At 33.3% G+C, this 13166-nt stretch overlaps 1 protein-coding gene across 5 annotated transcripts in view; it reads right to left on the bottom strand.

The window, feature by feature from the left end:
* SCLT1 (sodium channel and clathrin linker 1) overlaps positions 1 to 13166 on the bottom strand; it is a 245784-nt gene that overhangs the window by 168980 nt on the left and 63638 nt on the right. For all 5 annotated transcript variants that reach the window (XR_008480049.2, XM_054252918.2, XM_008992707.5 and 2 more), the window contains 2 exons: positions 5376 to 5511; positions 1295 to 1417 (listed from right to left, as the gene is read on the bottom strand). Coding sequence is in view for 4 of the 5 variants with exons in the window: in XM_054252918.2 (XP_054108893.2) it covers positions 1295 to 1417; positions 5376 to 5511 (259 nt within the window). In the remaining variant the exon portion in view is untranslated. The remainder of the gene's footprint in view (positions 1 to 1294; positions 1418 to 5375; positions 5512 to 13166) is intronic.

Raw genomic sequence — 13166 nt, 5'->3', positions numbered from 1 at the left:
ATTTAAAAAATTGTTTGATTAGTTGTTATGATTCTATTAAATATTACTGGTACAGATGACATGAAGCTGGGAGAGGCTATAAATATACTGAATGACAGAATTAAATAGATAACCAGGGAAAAAAGAATGAAGTGTTATTTATAATGTCTTGTGTAAGGACCCACCAAACTATACTGCTATTGTAAAAGAATGATATTTAGGTGAAAACAAAACAAAAACCCAACCTCGTGGGCTTAGCTGATTGACTTAAATGAGGAAACAGTACTCTAAGAACTTTAATATGAAAAATAATCTTTAAATCTCAAAGGGAAAAGTCAAACAAATCAGATTGATTACATGTGGACTTTTTTTAAGCCAGAGCACACATAGAAAAATCACATTTTGTAAACTGCACAACATTATGTAAGTATTTTTGGAATTTCTTTAGGTATAAATTTCCAATTACAATTATGATAATAGGAATATTCATAAACCAGAATTTGAAAAGTCTGTAAACAAGAGTTGAAGAGAGGTATGATAACCAACTTATTTAAAGAGCTACCTCTGAAAATACATAGAAAAGAGGTAAGAATTAGAATTCCTCTATAGTGCTCAATGCACAATGCACCTAGCAATAAAAGAACTAACAGAAGAATAAAAGAGGTAGATTTCCCAATGGAATGGATGGTCTTGTGAGATAATGAGCTCTTGTCAATAGACGTGTAAAGCAAAAGCTAAAGCTAGATGTCTACTTTGAAAGAGTGTAGAATGATTCTTGCTTTGGATAGAAAAAAATCTTTAATAACCAGTAAGTTTCCTTCCTATCGTAAAATTCTATTTTGATTAATTTATGGTAGACAAAGCTGATACCTAATTTAGTAACAGGTCACATTTAAGGGTATTAACAATTTGATTTTACACAGTGTTCTCACTGTATTTAAGTAGGTTTCTTAACTGGCCATAAACTAATGAACAGTTTTGTTTTGTTTTGTTTTGTTTTAAAAGTCAGGTAGGAAATCAAGCAAATAAAAACTTTGAAGTCTATTTATACAAAATAATGTTATAGATGCTCTTTAGCACTCAATTCAGCTTTCATTGTTAACAACATTATAGAACCAAATGTACACTGCCCAGTTCTCTATCTTACCTGTTCGAGAGTGTAACCATCAAAGATCCATATATTATTAACATAAATAAAAGTGAGTTGAAATTCCAAATGCTAGAGGGTAGAGTCTTAGGTGCTCCCTTCTAAAACAGTTTCTTCAGAGTGTAACTTCTTGTTGATATACAAGAAAACAATAAAATCCAAGATTACCTTTTGTTTTTGACTTTCAAATACATGTATTTGGGTCTCAGTCATATATTCCTGGTAATGCTTGCGTAGTCTGTCCAACTCCTGAGAAACAGTTTGCCAGAGTTCCACAGCCTGAGTTTTTTCCTATTAAAAAAATTTGACTCATTAAATTATCAGCAGGCTATTTATTGTATAGTACAAATGGATCACTTTCTTTTATAGAATAAGTCTTATAAAGTCATAAAATAAAAATACAACTGTGTAAAGATGGTATTATAGTTGTAATATTTTTGATATGAAGTTTTATTATTAATAATTTAGAGAATAAACCAAAAGACATAAAGTTCCTTATTTTGAAATTGTGTTTTTACTCAGATTTAGCTAAAATTAAAATCCTTAACAGAGATACAGCTTTAAACTATGTTCTTTGTTCCACAAAAGTGTAACTCCCAGAAACTGATGAAGAAGAAAATTGCCCTCTGGTAAAGTACAATATTTTTTTCCTGATTGTAAAAGTAACAGATTTTCATTGTGGAAAATTAGGAAAATACGGAGAAAAACAGGAGAAAATCAGAATCACCTATAATATTACCATCTGATAATAAATATTGCTAACATCTAGATACAATCATCTTCTTAAATATTAATGCATTCATATTTGTAAATGTGATTCTGGGGGAGAATTTTAAAATTCTTTTAAGAAAATTAGGGACCATATAGTGTGCTGTGTGTACTACACTATTTTTACTTGCCATTTTATAATGAGAATTTTCTCTGGTCATTAACTATTGTTTGCATACAGTATTATCAAAGTGTGGTACAGGAACTCTTAGACTTTGCGAGGTCCTTGAAGTCAAAATTATCTTCAGAGTAATATGTTAACATTTTTTGCCTTTTTCACTCTCATTCTCTCACAAATGTACAGTGGAGTTTTCTAAAGTGATGTCATCCTTGTTCTGTGGGCTAATGGACGGCATGTTTATGCTCTCACTTTGTTTTTTTTTTAAGTCTCAGTTTTAATTTGTAATACAATAAATACTGATAGATATGTAACCCACAACAACATAAGGCTCCTTGGAGTCTGCTGAGGTATACCATGCATTCAGAAGATGAATCGTACATTTTTCTAAAGCAAGTGCACTCATGTAACCAGCACCTAGCTCAAAGGAGAACATTATTATCATCACCTAGAAGCCAGATGCCCCTCTTGTGACCTCTTCCAATTACTACATTTTTCACCCTAAATAACATTTCCTTGTCTTCCTAACAACATAGATAAGTTTTGTCTAAAACTTAAAAAAAAACTGTAGGCAAATTAAAAATTTCATAAGTGCTTTTAAAATTTGTAGATAAATACAGAATCTGGAGTCAAAGATATGGGTGTGATCTCTAATTCCTGGCTAAATAGTCCTGGATAATTCACTTCATTTTCTTAAGACTCAAATGTTCTTTTCAGTAGAATGGTCACAAAAATGCCTCCTACCTCAAAATGACCCACTGTTTCCCCAGACCTGTCTGATGAGAAAAATCATCTATACTAGCAGTTACACAACACAGATTCTCCTAGAGCAGTCCTTCGCAAAGGACCAGCATCATAAGCAATACCTCGGAACTGTTAGAGATGAGCTCTATCCCAGACTTATTGAATCAGAAACTGGAGTGGAGGTGGGGGGAAAGAGCAGAAATCCATGTTTCAACAAGTCGTCAAGTGATTATGCTGTACAATATATAATTTTTTTAATGATATAACTTACTATTTTGACAAACTACAATTTAAATGATTCCATATTTAAGATTTTTAAACTATCACAAATTTTTCATTATAATAATTATAATAAAATATTTATTCAAAGATTTTTATATTCAGTTCTTTAGAACACATTCATAAAAATCTATGTGGTGTCATCATCTTATTGCTGGATCAAATAATGCCCACATTTCTAAGGCTCTACTTGCCAAACCAACTTCTAGAAAGATTTTTACAAATCATACTGCAATAGAACAAAATATTTTAAACTAAAAATATTAAGCTAGGTATTTAGTATTGTGCTATTGCTACTGGCTCCTAAAGCAAGATATTTATACTACCCAGAACCTTTTGCACATAATTTTAATTCTTATTTGTCAGTCATGCTGTTCTGCAATGATGATAATGATAAGGATAAACAGGCAAATTTATTAACTTACATATATACTAGACATATAAGCCTAAATTAATTTCTATTTACTCCTATGCAATCAATTATAAATCTTTCCTAGTCTAGAACAAATAGCATGCTTTCTTCATTTCTTTCCTTCATCACATTTAAAAATTCTTTCCATTCATACATTAAAAAAAATTAGTGTTAAATACATGTTCCTTATCAAGCTAAATATAGCCTTTATGATTTACCTAAAGTATCATTTTCATAACTAAATAAATTTAAAACCAAATTTTCAAGAAATAAACTGAATTTTCAGATAATTATCAAATCAAAATTGTAATTTAGAATTTGTAGCCCCCATTTATAAATGAGAACACTGAGGTGCAAAAGATTTTTCTACGATCACACAGCTGTAAAGTAGAAAAATGAAAATTTCAACCCATAACTTGATATAAAACATTTGGGATATAACATTGTAAATTAAAATAAAATTCCCTTATGTATAAAATTCACAAAAAATTACAGTTGAAAAACAGGATATATTTAACATAGCTTCTCAAAGATTCTAATTACTATGAGAGAAAAAGGAGAAAAAAAAATTCTAGAAGAAGTATAAAATATATTACTATTTATATAATCTTTGACAAGAAAAAAGAACAACAAAAAACACAAATTTAGAGAATAACTGATTTTTTTTCCTTTAAAAATTTAAACTGACATTAAAATATTCTCTATATAAGGAACTTAAACAAATTTACAAGAAAAAAACAACCTCATCAAACAGTGGGCAAAGGATATGAATAGACACTTCTCAAAAGAAGTTATTTATGTGGCCAATAAACATATGAAAAAAAGCTGATCATCACTGGTCATTAAAGAAATGCAAATCAAAACCAAAACGAGATACCATCTCACACCAGTTAGAATGGTGATCATTAAGAAGTCAGGAGACAACAGATGCTGGAGAGGATGTGGAGAAACAGGAACAGTTTTACATTGCTGGTGGGAGTGTAAATTAGTTCAACCACTGTGGAAGACAGTGTGGCAATTCCTCAAGGATCTGGAACCAGAAATACCATTTGACCCAGCAATCCCATTATTGGGTATATACCCAAAGAATTATAAGTCATTCTACTATAAAACACATACACACATATGTTTATTGCTGCACTAATCACAATAGCAAAGACTCGGAACCAACCCAAATGCCCATCAATAATAGATTGGATAAAAAAATGTGGCACATACACACCATGGAATACTATGCAGCCATAAAGCAGGATGAATTCATGTCCTTTGCAGGGCACATGGATGAAGCTGGAAACCATCATTTTCAGCAAGCTAATACAGGAACAGAATACCAAGCACCGCATGCTCTTACTTGTAAGTGGGAGTTGAGCAATGAGAACACATGGACACAGGGAGGGGAACATCATATACTAGGGCCTGTCACGGGGGTGGGGGTCTAGGGAAGAGATAGCATTAAGAAAAATACCTAATGTAGATGATGAGTTGATGGGTGCAGCAAACCACATGGCCCATGTACACCTATGTAACAAACCTTCACGTTCTGCACATGTATCCTAGAACTTAAAGTATAATTTAAAACAGGAAAAGAAAAAAAAATTCCTATAAGAAAAAAAATTATGTCAAAAGCTTTATGATTTAATTAAACACATTTCTAACAAGCAGTGAGGGTATTTGGCAAGTACATTTATAACAGTGAGAGCGTTTATTAAAAGTTTTGCTACCTCTAACATTCTTGTAAACTGTAGAAAATCATCATGATACAATTTGGTTATTCTGATATTCATAAATAATAATTAACATGAATTTTTAAAAGGTATGTTAATTCAGAATATAATTTTTAAAAATACATGTCACTTTCTCTGCACACATCTCTGACAAAAAGAAAAAAAAAAAAAAGAGGCCAAAAACCACAAATACATGTCACTCACTTCATTGGCTAGTTGCAATTGTTCTTGAAGGTTTCTGACTGTTTCATCATCTGCATATATATCAGTTCCTATCTCTGTGCCTGGGGGAAAGGCCTCCAATCGTTTTTCAACAGCATCTTTTAATTCACTGTGCAACCTTTGAAAGAAATGGTTAACATGATAGTGTCAATTCATTTTAGTAATTACTGCATTGAGGCCAATTAAATAAACATTTGGTTCAAAAATAATTCTTCACATGAAACCATTTTTAAGTAGACTTCGAATAAAACATCTGAAGTGTTTAATTACCATTAAATATTGTGCTATAGGAATAAAAAGTTTATATCACAATTTCAAATACATTAAATTGATCACAATTAAGTCAAGCATGATTCAGTTTGTCCTAGAGAGATTTTAATTTTTCAAAAGAGCAAAATTCAGGTATTATCCCTCATTAAATGACAAAACAAGCCATTTAGAGAAAATTCTAAAATATCTAAGCAGTTTTATCCAGTCAATTAAATGAAAACTGTATATTAAATCTTATAGAATTATTTGCTATTTTCTACAGTGTATTTCACAAAACTCACTGGACTTCTTACTAATTTTAGTTAACAAACAAAGAGAATAAAATGGTTGCTGGTTACAAAACCAAGTCATCAGAAGCTTTATTTTTCAGGACATCCTTATATAAGCTCAACAATAATACTGAAAGCCCTAAATTCAACTTTAATCTTAACATTAAGGTAAATTACAGATATTTCACGCTTTAAAACAACTATAAAAAAAAAAAGAGGAAGGACAACTTAAAAGGGTGACTGTTTTAATTTAAAGTAATACATACTTAAGAGAAAAAAATTTATATTATCAGAAAACACTCTTATTTCATGTAATTATAAACATAAAATATTTATAGTCAATATATTTCAAAGTTAAAATTACAAAATAAACTACACCCATATACCTAAAACATTGAGGTGAATGATCTACTAATATTACAAATCTCCTTTGAAATGAGAAAACTTAAATCTTAATGTCAGAACGTATTTATTGAAAACAAAGTTTACCAAATACAATGAAACTAAGGAGATAAACATTTTAGAAACCAAAATGTAATCACTCTCTAAAGAAAGGACAGAGCTTGCAAATTATTTTCTAATTACAAAAACTTACAAGTACTGTTAGCACAAAAGTTTTTATTTTTAAATATCTAACAGTGTTGTAAAAAACATTTATTTTTCCTGTACAAAATATTTATCTAATAGAGAAAATTATCAATATAGAAATATAACATGTTTTAAAAAAGATTCCCCAAGTCCTAGAGAAAAAAGTCATTGTTAATTCTAAAACGTATTTTCTTTTTTTAAAACTCTGTAATATATTCACTAGCACAATTTTTACTTTCCATTAAAAATAGACTAAAAACATATTGTATTGTTAATGCTATAATCTGTCTTTTTAACTGCATTATTGAAACATATGCATTCTCTAATATTCCAAAAAATTTTCTGTATATATTTTAATGACATAATATTCTATCATTTTCATCCTATAGTTATCTGATGGTAACTAATCAATTATCCTAATCCTTTATATTGATTGTAAAATGAAATGAAAAAATAGTAAAATTAATATTCAGCACACTGTACTTTAAAATATAAGAAACACTGAGATGTATCTTAGTTGTTAAAAATGTAGTTATTACCAGCAATATAATTATAACCAACATTAAGAGTGTTTTTAAGAGTCTAAACAAAATTTTTAAAGGTCATAGACATATCATAATTATACCCCATTGATTACTAAGATAATTTTGCAGTTTCTGCTTGCAAGGTCATTTTTATCATATTGCATTTCACAAAAAGGAAGGACTGCCTATACATAGTTTAATTTTGTTTGCTTCGGTATCTGGAATACTTGGGGAACAGTTGTGTAATCTTGCTGTTTGTAATGCTTGCTGTCTCTCACCGAGTGCTCTGATCCCGAGGTGTTATATAATTTTGGGTTTCATTTGCTGTCCTTTTTCTAATCTCTTCAGCAAATTCTAAGACATCATCATTATTATTATTATTATTATTATTATTTCTTTTTTTGAGACGGAGTTTCGCTGTTGTTACCCAGGCTGGAGTGCAATGGCGTGATCCTGGCTCACCCCAACCTTCGCCTCCTGGGTTCAAGCAATTCTCCTGCCTCAGTCTCCCAAGTAGCTGAAACTACAGGCATGCACCACCATGCCCAGCTAATTTTTGTATTTTTAGTAGAGACAGGGTTTCACCTTGTTGACCAGGATGGTTTCGATCTCTTGACCTCGTGATCCACCTGCCTCGTCCTCCCAAAGTGCTGGGATTATAGGCGTGAACCACCGCACCCGGCCTTATTTTTTGACTTTCTTTTTTAATACATACACTTAAGATTACAGCTTTCTCTTTAGGAATCACCTTAGTGGCAATGCCAAACTTTTTATGTTATTTTCTTTATTAATAAGTTGAAAATATTTTCTAATTTTCATTGTGAGTTCTTTGACCTGTAAGTAACATTTAGAGGCATATTGCTTAACTTAGAAAGAGCTGGAGATATTCTAGTTACCTTTTTGTTACTGATTTCTAGCACAATTTTCACTGTCATCAAAGAAAATAATCTGAATGATTTCAATCATTTTATAATCTCTGAGAGTTGCTTTTTTGAGTTGATCAATTTCAGAAATTTATCATATGTACTTAAAGAATGTATATTCTGAAGGTATTCAGTATTAGTATTCTATATATGTCCCTTAATTTCTTAATGGCATTATTAAAATATTGCATCTTAACTTACTGCTTTTTTTTTCCAGGTTGCTATTTTACTTACTGAGAGCAACCTGTTCAAATTTCCTATTATAATGGTGCATTTGTCTGTTCTGCCATTCAGTGCTATCACATTTTATATTCTGAGTCTTATTTATTGACTGCTTACCAATTTAAAACTGTCATATCTCTAGGGTAAATATCATTTTTATCATTATGAAAACTGCCTTTTAATCTGTAATCATCTGTTTCACATTAAATTCTACTATGTCTGATATTACCAGCATGTTTTTAGTTAGCACTTCCATGGTATACATATTTTCTATCCTTTTATTTTCACCCAATCTGTACTCTTGTGTTTTAGGAATCTCTTTGATTAAAAGCATGTAATTATGGGTTCATTCAGTCAATCTCTGGTAAATCACTGTCTTATAATTATAGCATGTAGTACAGTAAAAACGTAATTACTGAGGTATCTGGGTTTATATCTATTACCTTAGTATGTACTTTCTATTTGCCTTGCCTTTCAAAAAAACAAAACATTTCTCTCTTTTTTCTTATTCTCTTTGCTTATTAACTGGAATTAGTTACATTTTATTATTCCACTTTCCCAATCCAGCTTGGAAGTGATAGAATCTTTTAGTTTACTGTAGTGCTCAGCCCAGATGTCGTAACATACATCTTTGAGAACTGCCATCCTCTACTAAAAATTAGTATCCTATTCTAAATGTTAGAACCTGACAATATTTCAACTCCATTTCCACTCTTCCTAAATGTATGGTATTACTGGCTCATATTTCAAGTCCTGTTAAACATTTTAAAGCCATTATTATTGTTTTTAACAGTTTTTATTTTTTTAAATTGCATTTTAGGTTTTGGGGTACATGTGCAGAACATGCAAGATAGTTGCATAGGTACACACACGGCAGTGTGTTTCGCTGCCTTCCTCCCCTTCACCCACATTTGGCATTTCTCCCCAGGCTATCCCTCCCCAGCTCCCCATCCTGCTGTCCCTCCACTATTCCCCCCAATAGACCCCAGTGTTTAGTACTCCCTACCCTGTGTCCATGTGTTCTCATTTTTCCTCACCCGCCTATGAGTGAGAATATGCGGTATTTCATTTTCTGTTCTTGTGTCAGTTTGCTGAGAACGATGTTCTCCAGATTCATCCATGTCCCTACAAAGGACATGAACTCATTGTTTTTGATTGCTGCATAATATTCCATGATGTATATGTGCCACATTTTCCCTGACCAATCTATCATTGATGGGCATTTCGGTTGGTTCTAGGACTTTGCTATTGTAAACAGTGCTGCAATGAAAATTCGTGTACATGTGTCCTTATAGTAGAACGATTTATAGTCCTTTGGATATATACCCAGTAATGGGATTGCTGGGTCAAATGGAAGGCCATTTCTAAGGCCTTGAGGAATTGCCACACTGACTTCCACAATGGTTGAACTAATTTACACTCCCACCAGCAGTGTAAAAATGTTCCTATTTCTCCACATCCTCTCCAGCATCTGTTGTCTCCAGATTTTTTAATGATGGCCATTCTAACTGGCATGAGATGGTATCTCAATGTGGTTTTGATTTGCATCTCTCTAATGACCAATGATGATGAGCATTTTTTCATATGATTGTTCATATTCTTTGCCCATTTTTGAATGGGCTTGTTTTTCTCCTGTAAATTTGTTTGATTTTTGTAAATTCTGGATATCAGCCCTTTGTCAGACGGGTAAACCGCAAAGATTTTTTCCCATTCTGTTGGTTGCCGGTTCACTCTAGTGACTGTTTCTTTTGTCATGCAGAAGCTGTGGAGTTTGATTAGGTCCCATTTGTCTATTTTGGCTTTTGTTGCCAATGCTTTTGGTGTTTTGTTCATGAAGTCCTTGCCTACTCCTATATCCTGGATGGTTTTGCCTAGATTTTCTTCTAGGGTTTTTATGGTGCCAAGTCTTATGTTTAAGTCTTTAATCCATCTGGAGTTAATTTTAGTGTGAGGTGTCAGGAAGGGGTCCAGTTTCTGCTTTCTGCACATAGCTAGCCAGTTTTCCCAAAACCATTTATTAAACAGGGAATCCTTTCCCAATTGCTTGTTTTTGTCAGGTTTATCAAAGATTGTATGGTTGTAGATATGTTGTGTTGCCTCCGATGCCTCTGCTCTGTTCCATTCGTCTATATCTCTATTTTGGTACCAGTACCATGGTGTTTTGGTTACTGTAGCCTTGTAGTATTGTTTGAAGTCCGGTAGTGTGATGCCTCCTGCTGTGTTCTTTATACTTAGAATTGACTCGGCTATGGGGGCTCTCTTTTGGTTCCATATGAAGTTCATGGTGTTTTTTTATAGTTCTGTGAAGAAAGTCAATGGTAGCTTGATAGGGATAGCGTTGATTCTGTAAATTACTTTGGGCAGTATAGCCTTTTTCACGGTATTAATTCTTCCTAACCAGGAACATGGAATGTTTCTCCATCTATTTGTGTCCTCTCTTATTTCACTGAGCAGTGGTTTGTAGTTTTTCTTGAAGAGGTCCCTTACGTTCCTTGTAAGTTGTATTCCTAGGTATTTTATTATTTTTGTAGCAATTGTGAATGGCAGTTCATTCTTGATTTGGCTCTCTTTAAGTCTGTTATTGGTGTAGAGGAAGGCTTGTGATTTTTGCACATTGATTTTATATCCTGAGACTTTGCTGAAGTTGCTTATCAGGAGTTTTGGGCTGAGGCGATAAGGTCTTCTAGGTATACTATCATGTCGTCTGCAAATAGAGACAATTTGGCTTCCACCTTTCCTATTAGAATACCCTTTATTTCTTTTTCTTGCCTGATTACTCTGCCTAGACTTTCAGTACTATATTGAATAGCAGTGGTGAGAGAGGGCATCCTTGTCTAGTGCCAGATTTCAAAGGGAATGCTTCCAGTTTTTGCCCATTCAGTATGATGTTGGCTGTTGGCTTGTCGTAAATAGCTTTTATTATTTTGAGATACGTTGCATCAATTTTATTTATGGTTTTTGGCATAAAGTGCTGTTGAATCTTGTCAAATGCCTTCTCTGCGTCAATTGAGATAATCATGTGGTTTTTGTTTTTGGTTCGGTTTATGTGGTGAATTATGTTTATAGACTTGCGTATGTTGAACCGGCCTTGCATCCCTGGGATGAATCCTACTTGATCATGATGGATAAGTTTTTTGATGTGCTGTTGCAATCAGTTTGCCAATATTTTATTGAAGATTTTTGCATCTATGTTCATCATGGATATTGGCCTGAAGTTTTCTTCTCTTGTTGAGTCTCTGCTGGGTTTTGGTATCAGGATAATGTTGGTCTCATAAAATGATTTGGGAAGGATTCCCTCTTTTTGGATTATTTGGAATAGTTTCAAAAGGAATGGTACCAGCTCCTCTTTGTGTGTCTGGTAGAATTCGGCTGTGAACCCATCTGGACCTCGGCTTTTTTTGTGTGGTAGGCTCTTAATTGCTGCCTCAACTTCTGACCTTGTTATTGGTCTATTCATAGTTTCAGCTTCCTCCGGGTTTAGGCTTGGGAGGACACAGGAGTCCAGGAATTTATCCATTTCTTCCAGGTTTACTAGTTTATGCGCATAGAGTTGTTTGTAATATTCTCTGATGATGGTTTGAATTTCTGTGGAATCTGTGGTGATTTCCCCTTTATCATTTTTTATTGCATCTATTTGGTTGTTCTCTCTTTTCTTTTTAATCAATCTGGCTATTGGTCTGTCTATTTTGTTGATCTTTTCAAAAAACCAGCTCTTGGATTTATTGATTTTTTGGAGGGTTTTTCGTGTCTCAATCTCCTTCAGTTCAGCTCTGATCTTAGTTATTTCTTGTCTTCTGCTGGGTTTTGAGTTTTTTTGATCTTGCTCCTCTAGCTCTTTCAATTTTGAAGATAGGGTGTCAATTTTGGATCTCTCCATTCTTCTCATATGGGCACTTATTGCTATATACTTTCCTCTAGAGACTGCTTTAAATGTGTCCCAGAGATTCTGGCATGTTGTGTCTTTGTTCTCATTGGTTTCGAAGAACTTCTTTATTTCTGCCTTCATTTTGTTGTTTATCCAGTCAACATTCAGGAGCCAGTTGTTCAGTTTCCATGAAGCTTTGTGGTTCTGGGTCAGTTTCTGAATTCTGAGTTCTAACTTGATTGCACTATGGTCTGAGAGGCTGTTTATTATGATTTCAGTTGTTTTGCATTTGCTGAGAAGTGCTTTACTTTCAATTATGTGGTCAATTTTAGAGTAGGTATATATTTAGGATCAATAGCTTTTCTTGTTGTATCGATCCTTTTACCAATATGTAATGGCCTTCTTTGTCTCTTTTGATCTTTGTTGCTTTAAAGTCTATTTTATCAGAGATGAGGATTGCAACTCCTGCTTTCTTTTGCTCTCCATTTGCTTGGTAAATCTTCCTCCATCCCTTTATATTGAGCCTTTGTGTATCCTTGCATGTGAGATGGGTTTACTGGATACAGCACACTGCTGGGTTTTGGCTTTTTATCCAATTTGCCAGTCTGTGTCTTTTGATTGGTGCATTTAGTCCATTTACATTTAGGGTTAATATTGTTATGTGTGAGTTTGACACTGCCATTTTGATGCTAAGTGGCTGTTTTGCCTGTTAGTTGTTGTAGATTCTTCATTATGTTGATGCTCTTTAGCATTTAGTGTGATTTTGGAATGGCTGGTACTGGTTGTTCCTTTCTATGTGTAGTGCCTCTTTCAGGAGCTCTTGTAAAGTAGGCCTGGTGGTGACAAAATCTCTGAGTGCTTGCTTGTTCGCAAAGGATTTTATTTTTCCTTCACTTCTGAAGCTCAGTTTGGCTGGATATGAAATTCTGGGTTGAAAGTTCTTTTCTTTAAGAATGTTGAATATTGGCCCCCACTCTCTTCTGGCTTGTAGAGTTTCTGCCGAGAGATCTGTTGTGAGTCTGATGGGCTTCCCTTTGTGGGTGACCCGACCTTTCTCTCTGGCTGCCCTTTGTATTTTCTCCTTTATTTCAACCTTGTTGAATCTGACGATT

This window comes from Callithrix jacchus, chromosome 3 (genome assembly GCF_049354715.1).
Source record: "Callithrix jacchus isolate 240 chromosome 3, calJac240_pri, whole genome shotgun sequence".
Taxonomy (NCBI): Eukaryota; Metazoa; Chordata; class Mammalia; order Primates; family Cebidae; genus Callithrix; species Callithrix jacchus.
Note: the sequence above shows the minus strand (reverse complement) of the source record. Positions and strands in the feature narration are given on the sequence as shown.